This window comes from Falco naumanni, chromosome 8 (genome assembly GCF_017639655.2).
Source record: "Falco naumanni isolate bFalNau1 chromosome 8, bFalNau1.pat, whole genome shotgun sequence".
Classification (NCBI taxonomy): Eukaryota; Metazoa; Chordata; class Aves; order Falconiformes; family Falconidae; genus Falco; species Falco naumanni.
The window spans coordinates 23,145,365-23,167,294 of record NC_054061.1 but is presented as its reverse complement, the minus strand read 5'-3'; the positions used below and the strand labels follow the sequence as shown (position 1 = coordinate 23,167,294).

The 21,930-nt window shown below is 44.7% G+C and overlaps 1 protein-coding gene across 6 annotated transcripts in view; it reads left to right on the top strand.

Moving 5' to 3' along the window:
- Window positions 1-18,669, top strand: part of GALNT13 (polypeptide N-acetylgalactosaminyltransferase 13) — a 158,158-nt gene extending 139,489 nt beyond the window's left edge. For 4 of the 6 annotated variants that reach the window (XR_005829422.1, XR_005829425.1, XR_005829423.1 and 1 more), the window contains exons 12-16: window positions 2,460-2,594; window positions 8,391-8,420; window positions 10,317-10,515; window positions 14,437-14,476; window positions 14,672-14,789. Coding sequence is in view for 2 of the 6 variants with exons in the window: in XM_040604589.1 (XP_040460523.1) it covers window positions 2,460-2,594; window positions 8,391-8,420; window positions 10,317-10,502 (351 nt within the window). In the remaining 4 variants the exon portion in view is untranslated. Of the gene's footprint in view, window positions 1-2,459; window positions 2,595-8,390; window positions 8,421-10,316; window positions 10,516-14,436; window positions 14,477-14,671 lie in introns of all 6 variants that reach the window. The other 2 variants (XM_040604589.1, XM_040604590.1) reach the window with 2 other exon arrangements.
- Window positions 18,670-21,930: the final 3,261 nt, after the last annotated feature.

Below are 21,930 nucleotides of genomic sequence, written 5' to 3'. Positions count from 1 at the left end.
GCTGATCCTAGCAGCTCTTGCTCTGCCTCATGGCTTTGATTTGGAGCTGGCTGCTCCGCTGCCACGTTGGCATGCTGACTCCATTCTGTGATTGCTCTGAAAGATTTATCTGAACCTCCAACTTAAAAAAACCCAAACAATCTTCCAGCAGCCGATGGGCTGGAGGAAAGGGATGCCATCCAGAGGGACCTTAACAAGTTTGAGAGGTTAGCCCGTGCAAACCTCATGGAGTTCATCAAAGCCAAGTGCATGAGGTTCTCATGTGTGACAGGGCACAGGGGTGGCTCTGAGCGCAGAGAGGGCAGATGCAGGTCAGATATCAGGAAGAACCTCTCCCCGTGAGGGCGGCGAGGCGGTGGGCCAGGCTGCCCAGAGCAGCTGTGGGTGCCCCATCCCTGGCAGTGCTCCAGGCCAGGCTGGATGGGGCTGGGAGCAGCCTGGGCTGGGGGGGTCCCTGCCCGGGGCAGGAGTGGGAACTGGGTGGGCTTTAAGGTCCCTCCCAACACAAACTGTTCTGTGGTTCTGTGAAAATCCTTGCCTTTATTCCCTTGGCCGCTTTTTGCAGTATACAGGTTTTGAGAATTACACGGGCAGAATTGCCTTTACTAGTGCACCACTACCAAGTGTCATGTTTCTAAGTGATGTGGTATCTCCCGCCTTCTGCTTAATTCACTGAAAAAGTTTTCATTTACTGCTTGATTGATTTTTCTTCCTTGAGTACAATTTAATGTATCACTGGAAGTCTCAATGGACAGACGTTCCCTGGGGCACTGCGTTATTTCCGGTTCAGATCTCAGCTTCAGCTCTTTTAATTTTACTGTAGTCCTTTTACAAGAGCAATTGTTTTATGGGAACTCTGAAATCACCAAGTAATTGTGGTATATGTCCACATGCTATATTAATCCATGCTTTTATTTTATTTCTCTCTTAATTTAAGCCTTGGCACCTGTGTGAATATTTTGCGTATTTTTGACAGCATTGTATCTCCATTGCAGGTGTACAGATTGAAACTCATCAAAACCTGAATGGGACATCATAATTCTATATTTTGTCATGGTCTTGACATTATTTTATTAACTGCAAACATTCCCCTAGTTCTGTTGCCACCATGGTGGCACTGCAGCCCCACGCCCCAGCAGCAGCCGCCTGTGTGATGTTTGTTTCAAGTGGGGTGGTAGATCACGATAGGCAGGCTGAGGCTCCGCTCCCTGGTCTCCTGCTGCTGATGAGAGGGGACCAGAGGACAGAAATAATTCACTTTTTGCCAGGAAAAGAATTTTCTGCAAGGAAAGGATGATGCAATACAGAGCCAAGGCATTTCCAAAGGCCATTTCAGGAGCCTTTGTGCTGGGGCCAGCAACATGATGGAGGTTGCGAACAGTGGGTTAGGAGCAGAGGGATGCTTCTTGTGTGTCCAGGCCACATAATTTAGTGTAAATGCTCACAGTTCTCTATCATCTTCCTTCCTTTCCTTCCCCTTCTCCTCTGGTCTCCACATTTTCCCCCCTCTCCAGGCAGTGGCCCTTGCTCCTTGTGTGGCTGGTGAGGAGCGTGCAGGAGGGATGGCTGGAGACCCCAACGGCAGATTAAAGTTATCAGGGACCTTCGGTCAAAGTTATTTAGCACTCCTCCAGCTCCGGACCCACCTGCAAAGTGTCGAGACCTAACTGAGCATCCTTCCCCATCAGCCTGAAACCCCCTGCAGAGCCTCAGTGGTGATGCTGCGAGAGCTCAGCCAGTGCTGCCTGGTCACCCTGCAAGGCAGTAAGACTGTCCCACGCATTAGGATTTATTACTGTAAATGAACTAATCCTTGTGCATGTGGTCAGGAGAAAGTCGGTTGCCGCCTGGATTTTGTCCATTGGCTCCTCACTGAAGGTGTTCAGTTAAAGAAGCCTTCTGACACTTACAGCTGGTTTGACAGGAGTTTGGTGAGGGGGTGTTCTCTCATACCTTGATTTTTTGCCTGATTTGATTAAGTGACCTGATATTTCTGAAAAATTCATGCACATGAATCTTTGACATAGGTAATCCTTGCTACCCAAAGTTAAGGTAGGTACTAGGGGGAAGGTTTAGTTTAGGAAGGTTTGGATTCTTCCAATGATGACTCGGTTTAGCCGTTGCACTAAAAGATCTGTGCAATTTCTCCTGAAGACACTGATCACAATTACTTCTGTAGAATCCCCAGGAGGTAAAACTGAGTGTATGCCTGGATGATTCCTGGACTTGGTCCCATAAAATTGCTTTTCCTTAGCATGATATTCCTTCTTTTATGTGCAGCAGACATTCACCAGCTGAGCAACTTGCATGAAACTCTTGTGAGATCCAAGGCACCACCTCCATGTTTGGGGAAGAAAATAGTTCTGCTCTGCTGGAGTAAAAATTCCCTGTATTCCGAATGGGCAGTCAGTTAGGACTTCTGCTAACTCTTTCTCACTGCAGTCATGTTCTGTTTGCAGGTGTTTTCCTACACCGCTGACAAAGAGATCCGCACGGACGACTTGTGCCTGGATGTCTCGAGGCTGAACGGTCCCGTCATCATGCTGAAGTGCCACCACATGAGAGGGAACCAGCTCTGGGAGTACGATGCTGAGGTACCCGAGGCTTCAGTGACGCACCCGTGCTGGCCAGGCGTGGGGAGTCGGTGACATGATGTGCCGATGGTGCCTCCTGCCATAGCGCAGGCGTGGGAGTGCCAAGGAATTCAGCTAATGGCTTGGGTTTAAATTGTGTTTCCACAAAATTTGCCATTTAGAGAGGTGAAAAAGTCAATTATAATTTAAAAAAGCTCATTTCTAGTAACTGGCATCTTGTATTCTTACAAGCTTGAAGAAGTATTCTGCATTTTTTTATATAAGTGAAGTAGAAAACAAGATTTATATTTTTTTTTTAGTTTTTTTTCCAGTTTTTTCTGCTGGCTCTTAAAGATTATTGACTCTGCATTTAAATTGTGTTTAATTATTCTCTGTATACCAATCACCTCTCTGGTTTGACACTACCACAGGAGAGGAGGTGGATTTTTCTGGGTTTTGAGAGGGAGGGCAGTTTGAACAAAGTGGGGGGCTTACGGAGAGGTTGCAAAATGAATACAAAATATGTGTGAATATCTCAGTATTTTATGGCCGAATAGTTTTTCTTTTTCAGTGAGACAGGAAACTTGGCTTTTTGGTTGTGTTAGGAGAGATCATGGGGCGGGTCTCGCTGGGTGTGACGCCCATGGGTGCAGCGTGCGCTCCTGTTCACAGTGCAGCATCAGCATCCTCTGCCCACTGCCGTGCGTGGCTTACTTTTAAAGTGTAACACTTAAAATACTGAGTTTTCAGACTCTCAAATTGGAATATTTCAAGCTTATCTCAGCAACACCTTAAAGGATAAATTTTGACTATTGAATAAATATTAATTTTAAAAAATACATTTAATATTATTAAAATCACAAACCTGTATGTCAGCTCCCCGCTGGGTTCCACGCGCTAGGGGACATTCCCGTGCCCCCTCCAGCTCTCCTTTCCCCAGTGCCGGGCACTGCAAAACGCTCTTTTGCTACCAAAAGTGCAGAGAGCAATCCTTCCTGATAAAAACATGTATGTGTACTGCCAGTCGCTTTCCTTTGAATATTTTGGGCACAAACTACTGAAAATTACTTTCCCCGTTGAGCAGTTTTAATGCTGGATGCCCAACGGTCTGCGCTGACGTGGCTCTGCTACTCTCTGTTTAGAAATGCCAAATTAGTATGGGCGTATTTCCATGACTGCAAAGGTAGAAACCTGCTGCAAAGCTAGAAGAATACTGATGTATTTAAAAGATGTGCAGTCTTTTAAATATTTCCAACATTTCATAGAAAGAGTTGCTTTCACTTTTCTGCATGGAAATCTAAATTTCTTTCAACCAAATATGCTCTGCTTTACTTTTAACATTGGAAACATCCTGGTTTTTTGTCTTAAGTTTAGCATAAGAGATCCACAGTGGAGAAATTCTAAGCAGCTGTGTAAAAACAGAATCAACCATTAGATGGAGCTCATAAAAAAGAAATACACCATTTTTTTTACATAAAGGATCTCCGAGGACGGTTTTGCTGTTTGTTCTACAGATAGAAGGCAGCCCCTTGCATTATGTACCTTTTGATTTATTGACAGGAATATTTTTGTTACCAGTTTTACTCTGTGAATGTTCAGGCTTCGGCTTGCAAGCAAACTTCCTTTTGATGGCAGCACTGGTATTTATGATACATTGGTATTAGCGGCGGTGTGCAGTGGTGTGGAGCCCTGGTCCCATCTCCCCTGCATGGGAGGGTGGGAAGGGCACCTCACTCACCCAAGGGCAGCCTTGGCTTAGTTTCACTGCCTGGTGATCTCAGAGTATTGCAGGAAGCCTCCAAATACATACCTACATGCAGTGTGCAAAAACATACCAAATGTGCACTATTTTTTCCCAAGAAAACAACTGCTTGATGAGATAGATAGATACATATTCTTTTTTTCCCCCCCGAGACAAACAGTTGCAACACATTGCCTGAATCATTTCTATCCATTCATTTGCTTTTCCAGGGAAATATCACTCATCTTTACCTTTCTTTACTTATTCAGAAATAGAATAGAGGTGATGTCTGGTTGTTGTACCATGGTTACAGAGCACATCCCTCCTCCTGTTAAAGGTATTTAGAAGTTAAGACTTGGTAATGGACAGCAGTGCCTTGGCCACATCTGGAGGTACAATGAGAGATGTCAATAATCAAGAAAAAGGGGTTTCTCAGTAGAGATTTTCAAACAATTTTCTTTGATTTACATACTGTTATTAAATTTTCTGTAATATTCTAGTTCAGTTTAATTTGTAGTATTTAAATACATAATATATTTAAAACCCACAGAAAGTCTTTTCCAAGAATTTATATGCACCTTAATAATATTACAGTTCTCTAAGATATTCCTAACGTCTGTATTTTCTTCGATAATAAACAAGGAGCTGAGGAGGTTTTGTGGTGGCAATAAGAAAGGTAACTCAAATGCTTTCATACTTATTTGTGGGAGTATGAGATCTGTTTGGTTTGAAGCAGGATATTCAGAAAGGCCCTTTTCCCATTTTATCATACCCAAGTTCTCTGAATTTGTGTGAAATGCTTTTAACACTTACAATTATTAATACGTTTTTTCTTGCACTTGAGGTGCAAGTTAACTTGAAACCCTGGAAGTAAATGGCAATGAGAAGGTACCAGCCGGTCTGTCAGAGCAGCGAACGGTTTACCGGAGGAAAGGACAAGACATTTTTCATTTTGGGTCCAAAACTAAGCTGCAGTGGCCGAGCTGAGGGAGTTTAGATATCAACCCCAGCTTGTGCCCTGGGCCTTTGCCTTCAGGGGTGCTAGATGCCCTGAGCTCTTGTAGTGCAACAGGTGACACAAATAGAAAGAGGGCGAGGAAGAGATCCCAAGGGGAATGAAGTAGGATTAAAATACTGGGAAATACAAAAGAGTTTGCAGAGATGGTCACTGTAGCCCTGTGGCTACCCTTACCTTGGGACGAGTCAAATAAACTAGGAAGAGACCTGGTTTTCATATGCGGGAAGCCATTCTAAAGTAATTTTTTTGATTAATCTCAAATATTTTTTTTTTCCTAAAGAAAACCCCCAAAAACCATGGGAGGAGGTATGGGCACAGCCAAGAGGTGTTACACTTCTGTGCTGAACTTCACCTGTTTTTCAGCATTGGAGGGAGAAGTAGCATTTCCAGCAGTGACCGGGATTCCTGGGCTCCCGGGCGGCTGGAAACATGGGTTTTGCTCTTCCCTCTGAAGTGCGGGTTTGTATTATCCTTGGTCAGAGGATCTGCTCTTAGGGATGAGTAAGTCAGACGTATGGGTGGGATTTTCCAAAGTGTCTAATATCATAAAAAAAGGACACCTGTGTGAATTGTATGGCATAAAATTGTCATGAACCTGTTGGATAACTGCTAATTGAGATAAATCAGTTGATAACTGAGATAAATCAGCTGATAACTGAGATAAATCAGTTGGTCACTGCGTGTCAGCAAAGTTATTGAGTGGGAACAGAGTAGTTTGCATCATGTCCTGTAGAGTTAAAATGATGGTGGGGTCTTGATAGGTCATATAAATACCGTAGTACTTGTCAGGGTTTGTACAGCTTTTGGAAAAACCAAACAAAACACCACAGAAATGGCTTTAAATACTTTTTTTATTGAGCAAAAGCAGTTGTGACTAAGGAGATACTATATATTAGCAGATTGCCACAGTTCATGTCACTGAGGAAAATGACATGGTTTTAAAAATTGGAAAAGGTAGATAAATTACCCGGCATGGAAGGGAGAGTTACAGCTCCCAAATGATGCTCTTACCTTGAGGAAAGCAAACATTTAAGTTGGTATTTGCAGGGATTATTGGGAAGTCACATACCTTGGTGAACTGTCAGAGTGCTGTGCTATTCTTCCATCTTTCTCCAAAAAAAAAACAACCTTAAAATGTAGTGGTGTGACCCCTCTGCTGAGTGGGAGAACAGAGCCGGAGCGCGACTGGTCTGGCTGGGAGGAGGGGGCTGGGCTGCGGTGGCGGTTGGGGCACGGCGGATTTCGAGTGAGCTGTCCCAGCCGCGGGCAGGGTGCACGTGCCGTGGCAGCAGCGTGGCGGTGCCCAGCCTGAGTGATGGGTGCAGCTATAAAATAATGTAGAAAAGAGTAGTGGAGAGCCGGTGTAAGAAGAAAAGCTTTTCGAGTCACTTTGTGTGAGCTTTGCTTGCTTATTTAATCTGCCATATGGACAATATTTACATCAAGCTTAAAAAGCAAGTAGAATTTTTATATTTTTTTTGCAAAGCCCTGAATTAAAAGAATCAGATAACGCATTCTCTTTTAATACCCACATAAAATGGAAGTCAGTGTTAAACCAAAACCATTTGCAATCAAGAAGTGATTTTTTTGGTTGTTGTTCAAAGAGATTGTTCCACAATTCTGGTTTTCAGCTTGACTGAGAGGTGACACACAGCGGCTGCAGCTCTGGGGCTGCCAGGGCTGGCCCCACAGGGTCGCCTAAACCTTTTAGTCCATCGCTGCCTCCTGCACGGCAGTTTTCACTGAGCTGTGTCTTTTCCTTAACCCAGTGGGGTAAATTACTTTTCATGGTACCTGTGGAAGAAAAAAAGAAGCCCAATATTGATATTCATATTTATATAGTTTAAAAAAGAAGCGCTTATAGGCACAACATGCTGATGGTATAGTCTGGGTTTAAGGGAACACTAAATAAAGAAACCTGCTGTCACCAGGAGCAACAACAGCAATGAGCTACAGCCTGCCCATCGCCGAAGGAGCTGTTTCTAGGAGGGGTACCCGAGTCTGGGTGGCTTTCTCTGTTTCTAATGCAAAATGGCTTTTAATACTTCAGGCAATAGTAGTTTACAGCATTTGAAAACATTTTTTTCTGAATGTGTTTACATCTTGGCAGGAAATCCTTTTTTCTCTTCTCTTTTTTTTTCCCTTCTCTTTTTTTTCCCTTCTCTTTTTTTTTTCCCTTCTCTTTTTTTTCCCTTCTCTTTTTTTCTTCTCTTTTTTATTCCTTCCTCTTTTTTTTTTCCCCATTATTGAATTGTAATGCTTTTCTTTCCTATTTCTTGAGCAGCACATTAAGATTCCTGGCCCTTTCTCAAGCCGCCCATTACCTCGCAAGGGCAGCTCTATAAATCAGCCATGGCAATGGGATGTGCCACGTTAGAATTTCCGAGCTTTCAAAGGCTTCCAATCAGCAAGTGTTTTATAACGTATTTATAATGCAGAAGTGCTGTTTGCTTTGGAATGGTGGTGGGAAACAAGGTGGCAGATCAGCAGAAAAAGACCTGGGAATTATGATGGGCTGGAGCTGGAGTTGCTCCGATCTTGCTTGTCTAATGAAACCTGTTTTCCCAATTCTGCCAAATAGTCATTCGTTTGGTTTGCCCCCGTTTGGAGGCACTGCTGTTAGTGGACGTATTTGTGCAGGGATTGCATAAAGCTGGTGTTTGGCTGCCAAATAAATCCATCAAGTTGAGGTTGAAAGCTGTGCGGAGCGTGTCCAGGTTCGGACTGGCCCACCTGGAGACTCCTCCCGTGTCCCTCTGACATCAGGCAAATCTCAGTGTCTAAAGCGTGATGAACTCTTCTAATATATAACACACACAAGTGAGCACAGGAAAAAAAATAATGCTGTAAGTACATCACATCTGATAGAAAATATTTCATTTCCCCATGCATGAATAACGATGTCAGGATTTGATCTTGCGTAATTACTGTTATTTGTCACTAAACACAGTGTCGGTGCAAAGCTGTTGACTCTGCATTCACAAAGAGTTGAGGGTCTTCACATGTTTCTTGAGTCGCTGTTTGACTCCAGTTTCCTTTTTTCCCCCCCTTCCATCAGTACGCTGGTAAATGGGAATATAGCTTCGAGGTAAGTTTGGTAAGGACCGAAGGTGCTGTACCAACCCCCCGCATAGCTCATCTCTCGCTCGCCCCTCTAGCAGTGCTGTGTAAAAGTGACGTGCCTTAGTGCCTTTCCCTAGATACTACTGCAACGTGCCAATCTTGTTTGTTCAGGTAGCTGCTATACGGTGTCAGGCTGCCAGTGTTTTATACAGACATCGATAGAGAAAAGCCACATTCCCCAAGATACCGTGTAAAAACTGGTGGGGGAGAAGCTCATGAGCACGTGGACACAATGAAAGTGAACAGCTGGCTTGCTTCTTGGGTGTACTTCAGCATCCCTTTCCATTTCTGTTCACCACTGATGTAACCACATATTGCATCATCAGTGTCACATTGGCTGGTCTGCATCCTTCAAACAATTGCAGGCTTTGTGGCTGTTGCTGTTCTTAAAGTTATGGGGCCAACTGGAGTTAGCATAGTCGAACTAAAAGCATAAGAGCTTACGGTTGAGTTTTGAATATCCCTATAAATTGCAGTCTTATTACCAACTTCTACCACAAAAAAATATGGCCGGTAATCTGACTATTCTGATAAATTGCAGCCTTGTTACTATGTATTTGAAAGGACCTGGATCTTAAAAAATGAGTAGGGAAAATATTGCAGGGTTTTTTATTAATTCTAAGAGAGCGGTGCTTAATAAAATGAGGGAAGGGGACAAATGATCTCTTGCTTCCATTACTATAGAATTTCCAAAGTCAGTGCAGCCTTGCTGGTGGCTGTAAGTTAAACTTGCTGTCCCATGGGCCAGGGAAAAGAGTCTGGTCCAATTACACAGCTTAGTACTATTTATACCCATGTGAAGAATCTACTTTAGATTCTAAAGAAATTTAGACATTTAATACAATAGAAATGTGCAATAGAGAGAGATGGTTACATTTCAAAGTAATTTATTTATGTACCTCTGTTTTCCCTCAAAAGAATAGCAGACAGTAGTGAACATGAAGCAATAATGCATAATGAAACAAACCCAAGCATTGATGCTCACACTGGTTACTCAAAGTGACATTATAAGGACATTTATTTTTGATATTTTTAGTGACCTCTTTATATGTACGTTACTTTTTCCCTTACGAAACCAAAACCACAGAGCAGGAGAGGGTGAGGGGGCAGCAGCCGGAGCATCCCCAGCCTCCCAGGCAGCAGCAGACCTGGGCACCCACGGTGATCCCAACAGCTGGCTGCCGCAGCTTCAGGCAGAATTTAGGGAAGTAAAAGCTCTCCTCCATCTCAGACAGCCTGGTATTGGCATGGTAAAGGAAGGTCTGAAATCATAGTTGGCAAAAAAATTCCTGTCTTCTTATAGGGAAATGTTTAATTCATTATATTTTTCATTTAGTAATGCTAGAGTAGGCTTCAGGATGATTATTACAGGGTGTTACTACAGCGGGAACACAGTCCCTGCCCAAACCTTGCTGTGCAATGGGAAATGGTGATTGCAACTAGGCAGCATGGATGCGGGGGGAGGATTCAGAGGCACACTTGGGTCTAAATTGCAAAATGTAAAGTGAATTTACATTTCTCAATGTGGTCTCATTGCTGGTGTCTTTCATTCACAAAAGGTCTCAAGTGGACCAGTCCCTCAGAGCAGAGCAGCGAGAACATTTTTTGTGAAGCTAAAGCTTAGTTCATGACTATGCCTATTTATGTGCGTGGAGGGGGGTGTAAGCTAGCACAATTTGCCTACAATTTGGCACCAGAACATTCACAGGCACAATTAGCCATTAGTGATTCCCATAGGAGTGCTCTTAGCTGTATCTGGTTCATTGCTGTGGCTGTTTAATCAAACTGTCTATTGCTTTTTCCTTTGTTTGTCTTTGTCTTTGCTGGTTTCATTTACTTTTACCGTTTTTCTGTCACGCAGACCCATACATTTCTTCATATAATCACGCAGTCCTGCCTGACACTAAGCAGGATAGAGGATGGCACCCATGGTCCCACTGTGGAGGTTTGCAATGGCAGCCCCTTGCAGATGTGGATGCTAAGAAACTACACCAGGCTGGAAGTCTTTAGAAAGATTTTTTACAGCCCCACTGACTATTTCCTTTAATAAACAGTTGGAGGTTGGTATTAAAAAGCAAATACAGCATGTAACAGTTCAAGCTATTCCCAGAAAAATGCTTTTCCATTTTCTGCCTATTAAACTCAGCTGAATTTCCTTTCTTGTTTTTTCAGATGATTATATGGATATATGGTAGTATATATGTTTAATGTTCATTATTGTTATTTAATATTAGTTGTTGTTAGCTATCATTATTTATGCCTAATTTAGGATTAATTCAGCTGCCTTGATCTATTGATGTCAATGCGATCATTACTGTTTGTCATAGCTGAAGATTTGGTCCCTATTCCGAGACACATATGTAATGCCAATTGCATGATTATTTTTCAGAATTTTGAAATTTCATTTTGAAAATTCTCTGTTTTAAGTAATTCAACCCTAAAGGTATTAGTCAAGGAGAATTTCAAAGCATCAGCAGATGATTTTTGAGATATTAATCACTGAAGGAATCAAAACCTTGTGCCGGCTCCCGTTCTCTCCCGGGCAGTTTTGCTGGGCAATATAAGGGATAGTGATGGGGCAGCGCCTGCCCAGGGGTGCAAGCTGGAGTTGCTCTCATTTCTTACCTGCTCCCCAGCCAAGTGGTGTTACCTTCCCGTCCAAACGCATCCTGTTGAAACTGAGAGACTCTCGTTAGTGGCAGACCCCTCGTGACGGCCACTGGCAGGGTCTCGGGGGTGATGCGGCGTTTCAGCCGGTGCATTGCCGCTGATGATGGGCAGCACGGCCATGGGGCCATGTCCTGTCCTGCTCAGACCCTCCCTGCAGAGGCTACTTCAAGAAACAGCGTTTTTTATTTTCTGAGTACCTCTTCTGCTAGAAACAACATTTTGCTGTTTTTCTTTTTTTGTGTCTTTCATTCACAAAAGTCACTTTTTAAAGCCGAGAACTTTTGCTGGTATTGCCAATCTCTAGAATGCCCGCTAGAGTAAAGCAGTGCTGGAGGAAAGGATCTGTGCTCCATCACTTTGCCATAATGTATTCAGAGTCTTCACTCATCAGAGCTGTTATTTGCATACATTTGTTGAGCGGGGAAACGACAGAGCTTGCTCCCATGCATCTGCGTGTCTGTGCAGCTAGCTCTGCACCCATGCGTGGGTTCTCATGTTTGAGTAAAATAAAAATTTTAGGCTGGCTCGTATGAATATCATATTGCCTAGTAATTAATTGTTTTCCAAGCAAACGAGACCTTTTTTATAATAGCGTAAATAATGATAGCACACAGAAATAAAAAAAAAAATTATGAGACGGTTGAAAATCCCAATGACATGGTAATCTAGCACAAAATTATACACTGAATAAAAGGGAACAGCTGATGGAGGCAACAGCAGCATTTATAGACTTGTTTGCATTTCTGGTTATAGTAGAAAATGATAGCAGCTTAATTGCACTTAAAACAATATAAGTGAAGAATCAGTGATGCTTTGAGCAGTGCTATTTAGTAAACAAGCTACTTCTGTTAGCACTACTAATTCTTTCCTCTTATAATTAGAGGAAAAAATGCCTTATATTCATCATTGAATGCATATCAAATGGCCCCTCAGTGATTTGTTATAATATCTGCAGGCTTTTCTTCGAGAATTGCATAATAGTTTGTTTTAAACTGAGGAGCGAATCTCTAGGGACAAGCTGTTGAAAGAATATTCATAATACAAATTAGGAGTGTTAATATGTGAAATGGCAATCCGGTATGAACTGTGGTGTAAAATTCTGCAGCACAATAGCGCAGGTATATGCTTGGGTAGTAAAACTGTGTCGCCTGTTGGCCATGTGAGCATTTCCCAGCAGTTTAATTGAAACACCAGACAATAGTTGCCTTTTTTCTTTCCTTTTTTTTTTTTTTTTTTAAAATATGAAGGTACACAGAGCCCGCATCAGAGGCATTAGTTGCTAAAATGACTCCTTATTTGCATAACTTTGCATTACAGTAGTGCTGTTTATATGGTGATATAGTAGTATCAGTAGTCATGGGTGTGCCCAGTGGAGCGAGCAGCCTCCACCGCCCTGGTACCCGCTGTCTGGCTGGGAGAGCTCTGCAGTGCTGCTCCTCCAAGGCTGCGGGTCGGGCTGTGCTGGTGCAGGCTGGAGTCTGCCTTTCTCCCTTCGCCGGGAGGCTGCGGGATTTTTGCCACCCATCCTTGTTCCCCCGTTTGTTCCTTTGCATGGTGTTTGGCATCAAATCGGTCTCTGCTCCACCGGAGGATCTGCAAACAAGAGCTCAGTCCAGAAATCACCCATTCCCTTATATATATACTATATACACTATATATTATATATATACACACTATATAATATATGTAGTATATAGTGTGTGTATATATTATATATACATTATATATGTAATGTAGTGTATATAGATTATATATACACACTATATAATATATGTAGTATATAGTGTGTGTATATATATTATATGTACATTATATATGTAGTATAGTATATATATTATATATGCACTATATATGTAGTATATAGTGTGTGTGTGTATATATATATATATATATAATACAGGGTTATAATCCCTGTGGAGCTGCTGTACAACAGCTCAGACCTCCTGGGACAGCTGTACCCGGATCATGAACCAACCCGTGTAGCTTGTTGGCCATTTTTAAAAGGAATGGAAGGCGAGGGTCGATGAGATCCACGGGGCGGTGAGGCGGGCGCAGGACGTGTCCCACGGCAGGCAGCAGACCTCTGCCTTAGCACACAGAGGAGCGGGTCTGTGCAGGGAGCCGAAGCCTGTGAGCTCTTGGGCTTGCGGTAGGAGATGGGTGCTCATGCTGGGTTTGCCCTGCCAAGCCTGTGGCATGGCCTTACAGCCGTGGGGGAGAGGAGCCAAGCTTTAAAACACCGAGGGACAAACTAAACAAAGGCTGAAATCATGAATTTCTGATTTAGGTGCTGTAGCAAGCCCAGGTGTTTGCTTTGGAAGGGCTGAGCTGGTATCGAAGCTGCAAAGCCATCACTGGCCGTGGTGCGTAGCCGTCGTGCCGTGCCAGAGCCAGGCAGGGCTTGGCTGGAGCAAACCCCACTGCCCACCAGGCCTGGAGCCCTGGCCAGGCAGCGAGGGGGGCTGGGCTGGGGGGGGTCATCCAGTGACGTGGGCCCCAGCCCTGCCAGCACAGATCCAGCTGCATCCTCAGCTCTACAGGGACCACCGCCGTAGCGGGATCTGCAGCACTGCGCTCCCCTGGCTCCCGCGTGGTTCATTGTGTGGGTTACACCACCGTCACAGGCACGCGGCGGTGACCTAACCTGTATACAGGTGCACGGGCAGATTTGCCTATAATACAGTTTTCATTGCTTTTTCAGACCTTTTCAGAAATAGTATATTGGTAAATGCAACACTTCATATATGGCAAAGGCATTTCAGGTGTGTGCTCAGTTGCTGTGATTTTGGGTGTAAACCCCCCCACCCCCACCCCCCCGATGAACCCTGGAGGAGTGATGGAGAGATCACCTGCTGCTCAGCTGCAAAGGTGCCTGTCTTGTTTTATCTAAGTACCAGCTTCATGTTTAACTAATCTTGATCTCTTCATGAACATGTTCTCCCAATGCTTTCAAACAGTAGATGATTTCTTTCTTCAAAGTAAGTTTTATTTCCTATTGTCCCCTTCTACCCTCCCATTCCTCAGACATACGGTGTCATGTGGTAGGAACAGAAAGGAACAGATGTCCCAAAGAAGAAAAAATGTATTGGAAACAAAAGAATTTTCATCTGTGCGTTGCCATTGTTTGTGTAATACTTAGCAGATTTATTTCCATCAGCAGTTATTTCTGAGCTAACAGTGCCCTGCTTGGAAATGCACATGCATTCATGTTGTTGGAGACTAAGCTCCTTAATCCTGTTGCTTCACAATAATATTTCCTTGCACTTATTTTGTACTTTTCTGTTGCACGGGTTTGTTGCTGGGCTCGGCAGAGGCGCTCCGTCCCCAGGTTGCCTGGCCAGGTGTGAGAAGGTGAGCTGGGCACCCCGTGCAGTGGCCGGTGGCGTGGTAGCCATCCCGTAGAGCTGTGTGAGTGGTACCCAGGGATGAGCACCTGTCCCGTGTCTTGTGTAGTGACTAGAATAACACTGAAATAAGACTGAAAATGCGCTTACTGATTTTCAGCCTTAATTATCTTGCTGCAACTTTTGTGCTTCTCTGTTGCAGAAGCTCACCCTGAGGCACATCAACAGCAACCAGTGTCTGGATGAGCCGTCGGAGGAGGACAAGATGGTTCCCACCATGAGGGAGTGCGGTGATGGCCGTTCCCAGCAGTGGCTGCTGCGCAACATGACCCTGGGTGCCTGACGTCGGTGCAGACCCGCTGCCTCGGCCAGGATGTCCTGCTCCTCCTCCTCCCCTCCTCCTTGCTGAGGACAGTGGTGCTGAAGCCCTCTCCAAACACCGGCTGTCGGAGCAAAGCCACAGTGTGTGTGTGGGGGGGGTCTTTGATGTGGCAGGTCTCCGTGTGCCCCTTTGAAACCTGGGACTGTTCAGAAGAAGCTCATCTGAGTCTATAAATCAAAACGTGCTGTTACCAACACAAACGTGCTTCAAAAATGGTTCCAGAGAAACCTCTCTAAACCCTACATCAAAGAGGTTGGGATGGAGAGTGTTTTCTGTGTGTCACACACCACAGCGGAGAAGTAACCCAATATAAAATGCCTTATGATGCTAACTGGCAGTGGGAACCATCCTGGCAGGCATCTCCTGAGCTGGATGTGTTGGTGCTGGTCTTCCTTGGCAACGTGATGGGAATATTTGCTGTTCTCCCGTGTCGAGTGGGACTCGGTGGATAACCACACTGAGCAGCAATGTTGCCAGACAGAGGGAAAGCTTAGTGGTTTGTGCCAGGCAAAAAAACCACCATAAAGGATCCTGTTGTTTGAAAAAGCAGCAAAACTGAGCAACGACTGCACTCAGAAATTGAAATTAAATCAAATGAGGCAACAGCAAAAAACGGCAGCAGCATTTAGGAGGAGTGATGCACGTGGGTACCTCAGAGCAGCGCAGGCGAGACTGTCCTCGGCTGCGGGAAGGGAAGTGGCTGGGGCTGACACCGGGGCAGCTGCGGGGGGGTTGCAGGTGGAGGCACCACACACTGGCCCTCTGAGACCACTGGAGGCCGCGAGTCAGTCTGAACTCGATCCATAGCTGCTACCCTTAAGCATTAGTGCATAGCTGCATCCCACCCAGGACACAGCCCAGAGCTTCATCCCTGGATCCCCGACGCACAGAGGATAAAACTGCATCGACTCTGCCTTCTGGGCCCAGATGTTCTTGCTTCGATAGCAATGACAGATGCTTATTTTTATTTTTAATAATTTTGTGGCTTAATCATTTTGTTAGCATGGTTATGAAAAACGTGCTGATGACACGCAGTCGTGTCGGAGGTATCGCAGGAACTGAGGCCTGTGGTGGGGTGTGGGGAAGGGTCCTGTACGTAAGGGTGACATTTCCTATATGTACTGGTGGCATTTCCTTTGGTGACCCCAGCAGCATGCACTCCCCAAAATGCATCTGTTGCACGATGGGTTGGGCAGGGGTTTTGGCAATAGTCTGTAACGTCCCGTTGCCGAGAGGGGCCACAGGGGCTAAATCACAGGGCAGCAGCCACAGCGTAATTCCAGCACGGGTAAGTGGTGAAATGGTTTCCCATTATTTCACTCACAGCTCCTCAAAAGGTCTGTTTATGCACTAGGTCATTAAAAATTATGGTATTTTCTGTATAATGCTCTGGTTGTTACGGATTAATAGTGTCATATATGTATGTATTATAAATTTATAGATCATCCATATTTTCTTGATACACATCATTAAATGAAAAATAGAAGGATATGAAATTGGAAAAGTGATTGCTGTGCATGCATGGGAGCTAGAGTATCACGGATTAACTCACATGGGAAGCTCATCTAGTCCAGCCTCCCTGCTCAGTGGGGTCAAACACTTCCAGTTCTCACCTTCAGCTTGCCACAGAGGAACACAACATGGCTTAGAAGCTGGCGAAACGGGAGAAGGCTGAAATGCTGCTTCACAGAAAGAGCGTGCAGGCACCATGAAAAAATTTAGACACCAGTCTCCATGCAGAAAAAAAATGAATAAATTGTCTCTTCTTCTCCTTTGCAAGGGCTTTCACCACGTGCACAGCCACTTGTGCCGGTAAGTCGTGTGGGCAGGCACTTGGCTTCTGCATGTCCCTGCAGAAGCGAGTGTTGTGGAAGGTCCTGCAGCATCCAGGAGCCTCAGGAGGGGGTAGCTGGGGGTGCCATCTGTTCGGGGGCTTCTTGACGTCACAGCTGGAGGGTGATGGCAAATGCAGCTGTCTGGCCTTTGAGGTGCAATCTCAAAAAAAGATGAATAAAATGATATTTCTCTTTAGAATTACTATAAAGCTTAATACTCCTATGAAGTGTGTAATCCCTTGGCTAAGATAGGAAGCTTGCAGTGTTTGGGTATGGTTAGTGCCTGCCCTGCTGTGTCCCTGCTTGGGGGGGGAAGGAAGGGAAGAGCCTCTGTGTTGGATGGTACTTATTTAGGGGCAAGCATCCCTCACAGCCAGAGCAGAAGTATTGCTCTAGGTCTTCTGTGTGTTAGCAGGATGGCCCGCCATTTAGAAATTATGCGCAGACCTAGAAAAAAGCACTGAAGTACCGGTTTCACTCCAGTCATGGCGAGTTTTTCCATGGGCTTTGAAGGGTGGATCCTGGATTTACCCCCTCGGTGAGGATACAGAAGCCCCATGAGTCTCATTGCAGAGGAATCTCACACGAAGCCTCACCTGTGGAGCGTGCGGTGGTGATGGTGAGGGTGCCTTAAATGCAGATACAGCATCAGAGGTGGGAAATGATGGGGTTTGGCAAATGAATGTAAGTTACTGCACTTGGGTCCCTGCCCTTCCTCCTGCTGCTGAATTCAGGTGTTGCCTTGGCAAGCAATTTGGGCTAAAATAATTTAAAATAGCTCGTTCGGTTGCCTCTGTTGGTGAGTGTCAGAAGCTCAGTACCCACAAACAGACCACAGCCAAAAAGCATCGGTTGGACTTTGTTTCCCCATTTATACAATATCTCAGAAAGTTGCCAGGAGGATTGACTTCTATTTGCAAAATGTGTTTAAAATATAAAGACTCCTACAAGTGCTGAGTATTTGTTGTTTTCACTGTAAAAGTGTGGCTGGTTCTCCTGTTTTTTAAGGCTGGCTTGGATGAAATGGGAGTGAGCTGTAATGCTAGGTGGCATTGGCAGACCGAATGGTTTGAAGAGCAAGTTGAACCATAAATGCTGTAAAAAGTTCCTTTCGATCTCCTGGTACCTTCGGGTGATGAATGGAGGCAGGGAACCCAGGTACGACCCCAGAACTGAAATAGGCAGTTGGATCAATCGACCCAGATGGGTTTCTCTGCCGATACCTATTTCCCAGTCGCCAGGAGGATTTATTGAGTTCTTGCACTCTGATAGGAACGAATAGCGCTTTGAAGAAAAGCTGCAAAACCACGTTCTGGTTTTTTTTATTATTATTATTTTATTGGAAATGGGAGATCTCATCTGATCCTGTGCCCTTGGGCTGCATCTCGTGGGGGTGCTGGGCAGAGCCTCGCGCCAGGTGATCCTCGCAAGGTCAGAGCACAGCTGGTGAGCCCACACCATGCGTAACCTGCTGCTCGCCACGAGCCGCTACCTGGTCCGACGGCACTGAGCAAACACCAGCAATGTGATTTAACACTTCTGTGGCTTCCCATGGGCCATGCTTACCCTCCAACGTGTAATAACGTCCATCCAGACTCATTGCTCTGACACGTGGCCACCCCCCTTGTATTTTTATTTTTATTTTTTTCTCCGCGAGCACATATCCAGCACAGCTTGGCAAAGCAGTGCCTTGCCAAAAGCCCACGGCACCCTGAGATCATACACAGTTTATTTGAAATATGTTGGAATTCTGCTCAGGTGTTTACCGAAGCAGCCAAAGACTGAGGTGGGTAGTTTGGAGGATGTGCTTGCAAAAGCTCCTGAATAAGTGCTGGGAAGACAAATTTAAATTAGAGTTATAAAAGTAGATTGTGGATAAAGAATTGCACATTTTAAATGTTGTAACGGTTATGAAATGGCATACTGGTACTCTTTGCTGTACATTTAAATATTTATACAGTTTTGTAGAATTAAAATATACTGGTTTAGTTTTCTTCTGGTGTGTTTGTCTTTTTCCAGATGTACTGATATTTTAGATGGTAAAGTGATGCTATCTGCTAAAAAAACCAAACTTTCCATGACAACCTCTATATTTTTAGACCTTTTATTTGCACATACAAGGTCAGGAATAGGCAGCGGAGCCGTCCCAGCTGTGGTGTGAGTGATGGAGAGGTGAGCGTAGGGAACTGCAGCTGGGCAGGTCGGCACAGCTGTGCTCAGCTATTCCCCAGCTGGACTTCAAGGCTCAATTTTCCAGACATCCCCTGAAAAACACTGTCATGTAGGAAAGCTGAGCTCGGCCATGCATCGGAGAGACTCCGAGGGAGCAGGCCAGAATCCACGTCTCACACTTGGGCTCCTAGATTTTGCCCTGCTGTGCTAGATATTGCCCAAATGCTGTGTTAATTGTCCGTGTTCCGGGGAAAAAAGTAGTAATTCAGTGGGAAATGTGTGTTCTCCGTGTAAATCCTGCTTCAGCTCCCCCTGCAGCGGGCACAGAAGGGCCAGGTTGGATGGCTGCGTATTGCGGCTGGGTTGCGATGCTGCACATCCCTCGGCTCACAACGCTGCCTGACTGTTGAGCTGTAAGGAAAAGAAAGTGTCTGGTTATATATTACAGATAGTACGTGATGCCAGTAACAGAGCTTTAGTCTTATTTTGGTGCTCAGAGGATTTTGGTTTTTTAAGTCATGTCTTGAAGCCTGAGGCAGCTGGTTAAGTTCTGGTAAGAAGGGAGGAGGGGGAATATTTGAAAAACAGTGTATTTATAAACATAAATGAGAATTAATCCTCAGGAGACTGAGAGGGAGAGACCAGGTAATGTCATCACTGCAGTGGAAGTGATTCTGAGCAATGTTAGCAGAAATAACGGTATGCCAATATTGACCTACCGCAGATTTTACTGTTAATTGCTGGACAAAATCAAGCCTTTTTGTTACTAGGCGTACAAAAAGTTCAGCAAAATGGTAAGAGTGTTTGAAGCGATAGAAGGTTACGTACCCTTCAGCTGCATTATCTTAGAGTAACTGACAAAGAAATGATAACATTAAAGATGATAAACTTTTTTATAATAACAATTTTAGATGAGTTTTATAATTCATCTTTCTACAGTGCACCAGTGTGCTTTGATCAACTAAGTCACAAAAGTACTACATGTTAATATCTCATTTAACAATATTATGTCCTTCCAGAGTAGCATCCTTGCTCCTGCAACTACAAAGAAAAATAAACTTAAATCCTTTTTATCAAAGTTTACTTGCTTCGGGTTGTCTTCAGAGAAATAGGTGTTTGTGTATTTGTTTCTGATGAACTGCAGTTGATATAAAACATTCGTCGCATATGTGCGATTAAAAAAATGACTGTCAAGTTTCTACTCTGATTATTAAACAAATTTGCACAGAAGCAATTAACTGTAGAGCTTATGTTAATTATAGTATGTGAATCATTTAAATTAATCATAAAATAATCTATTTGTGAGTAATGAATGCAGACATAGAGGTTTGGGTTGGTTTTTTTTTTTTGCATTTCTCAGAAATGTTAATAATTAGGATTGATTATAGAGCTAAAATTACAGTGAGGGGAACAACCTACATCTCGTTTTGCTTAAAACCTGTCTGTGATTTTATCCGTTCTTTTGAGGTCTGTTTAAGGGTTCTGCAGAGCCACCAGCCACGGATGAAGCCCCGCCAGGTACCACTGGGGGTTAAGGACAAGCCCTGTGCCTCGGCACCGCTGCCACCCGCTCAGGCTTGCATTTCAAGCCTGAACTGGGAAGGATTTTTGCAGACTAAAGGTGGTAGGACCTGCCCTAAAACCCACGTGCTGGCAGCTTGCCAGCCAGTGGGACTGGGTATCACAAGTTTTGGGACTGTTTCTGTAAATTCAGGTTATAAGTAATTGGCTTAATCATTTTATTATGACACCGGCTTTTTTCAGAGCTATTACTGGCGATGTCTTGTGTCATTGGGTGGGCAGGTGGGGAAACCTGACGTGAAACGTTTGGATGTGAAGTCAAGCAGATACAAACATTCAGATTTCTGAGCTGATTAAATCTCTGTTGGCTGTGTAACCTCAACGGTTACAAAGCATCTCTTCCTGTTATTTGACGCAAACATTTTTGATCTCAACAGTATAAAAACCTCAATTTGAAGACCACATTTTATTTCATTTTTCAAAAAAAAGTTATTTTCTTTATTTGTTTCCAGGTCATCCCACTTGCAGTACATTCAGAAGAATAACACTAATTATTTTCCAGGTTTACCTGTGAATTAAATGTTTATGGGCTGCATCTTAATGTCCTTCTGTGTTTGCTTTGCCACTACGGTGCATTTTAATCGACGTTGATCTCTCTGCGTCCCGCGGTACACGAGGTGGGTGGTCGCAGAGCTGGCTGCTGGCAGGTGGGAGATGCTGTTTACCATTATTCCCACATAACGTGCATCTTTGTGTCCCTCGCCCTGGGACCTTCAGCCCTGGGAGCACTAACCACTGCTGGCAGCACCGCAGCCTGTCGGTTTGTTTGGGGCCGCTCCTGGGTTTCCCGTGCTCCTCCCTGGAGCTTTGGTGGTGCTGGGCCGGGGAGGCAGCGGAGGGAAAGCACCACTTGGTGTGCATGCAGCTGTGTCCCAGCCACGGGAGAGGATCGCTGGAAATGGGAACAGAGCTTTAAAAGCGGGAAAATGCTGTAAATTTTAACCGGTTTTGAATTTCAAAGAAACCAGCAGAGAAAAGGTGATCCTTTTCCTGGAGGGCAAACAGCAGTGGGGGTCACTGATGGCACTGCTGCAAGGTCCTTATCGGCAGCTGGGCTTTCCTCTGCTGGGGAATCCGGTGAGCCGCTGAGGGAGAGCAAGGGTGTGCTGTGCCGGGGGATGCGGAGGGGTCCCTGCTCTCACCTCGGCTAGCAGGGTTCATTCAAGCCGAGCCGAGTCACGCAGCTTGTTGGCGTGAAGTTGGTGGCCCAAAGCTGTATCGTTAAGAGGGTACGTTGGTGCAGAACTTACTCACATTGGCTACCCCTGCAATGGCCGAGGCTCTCCTAAGGGTGGAAGCCTGCTGAGAAAGGGCACCTATGGACACGGCAGGCAAAGGGAGTTCAGGTTCTGCGGAGGAGGCTGTTCCGTATGGATGTCCCCCTTTCTGCCCACCAGCGCTGCAGATGGTGCTGTTTTGTTGGCTAGGAACGCATGAGTAGCAGGTTTGGTCCTGCACATCTGATGTAATTCATCTGCTTGAAGGTCATAG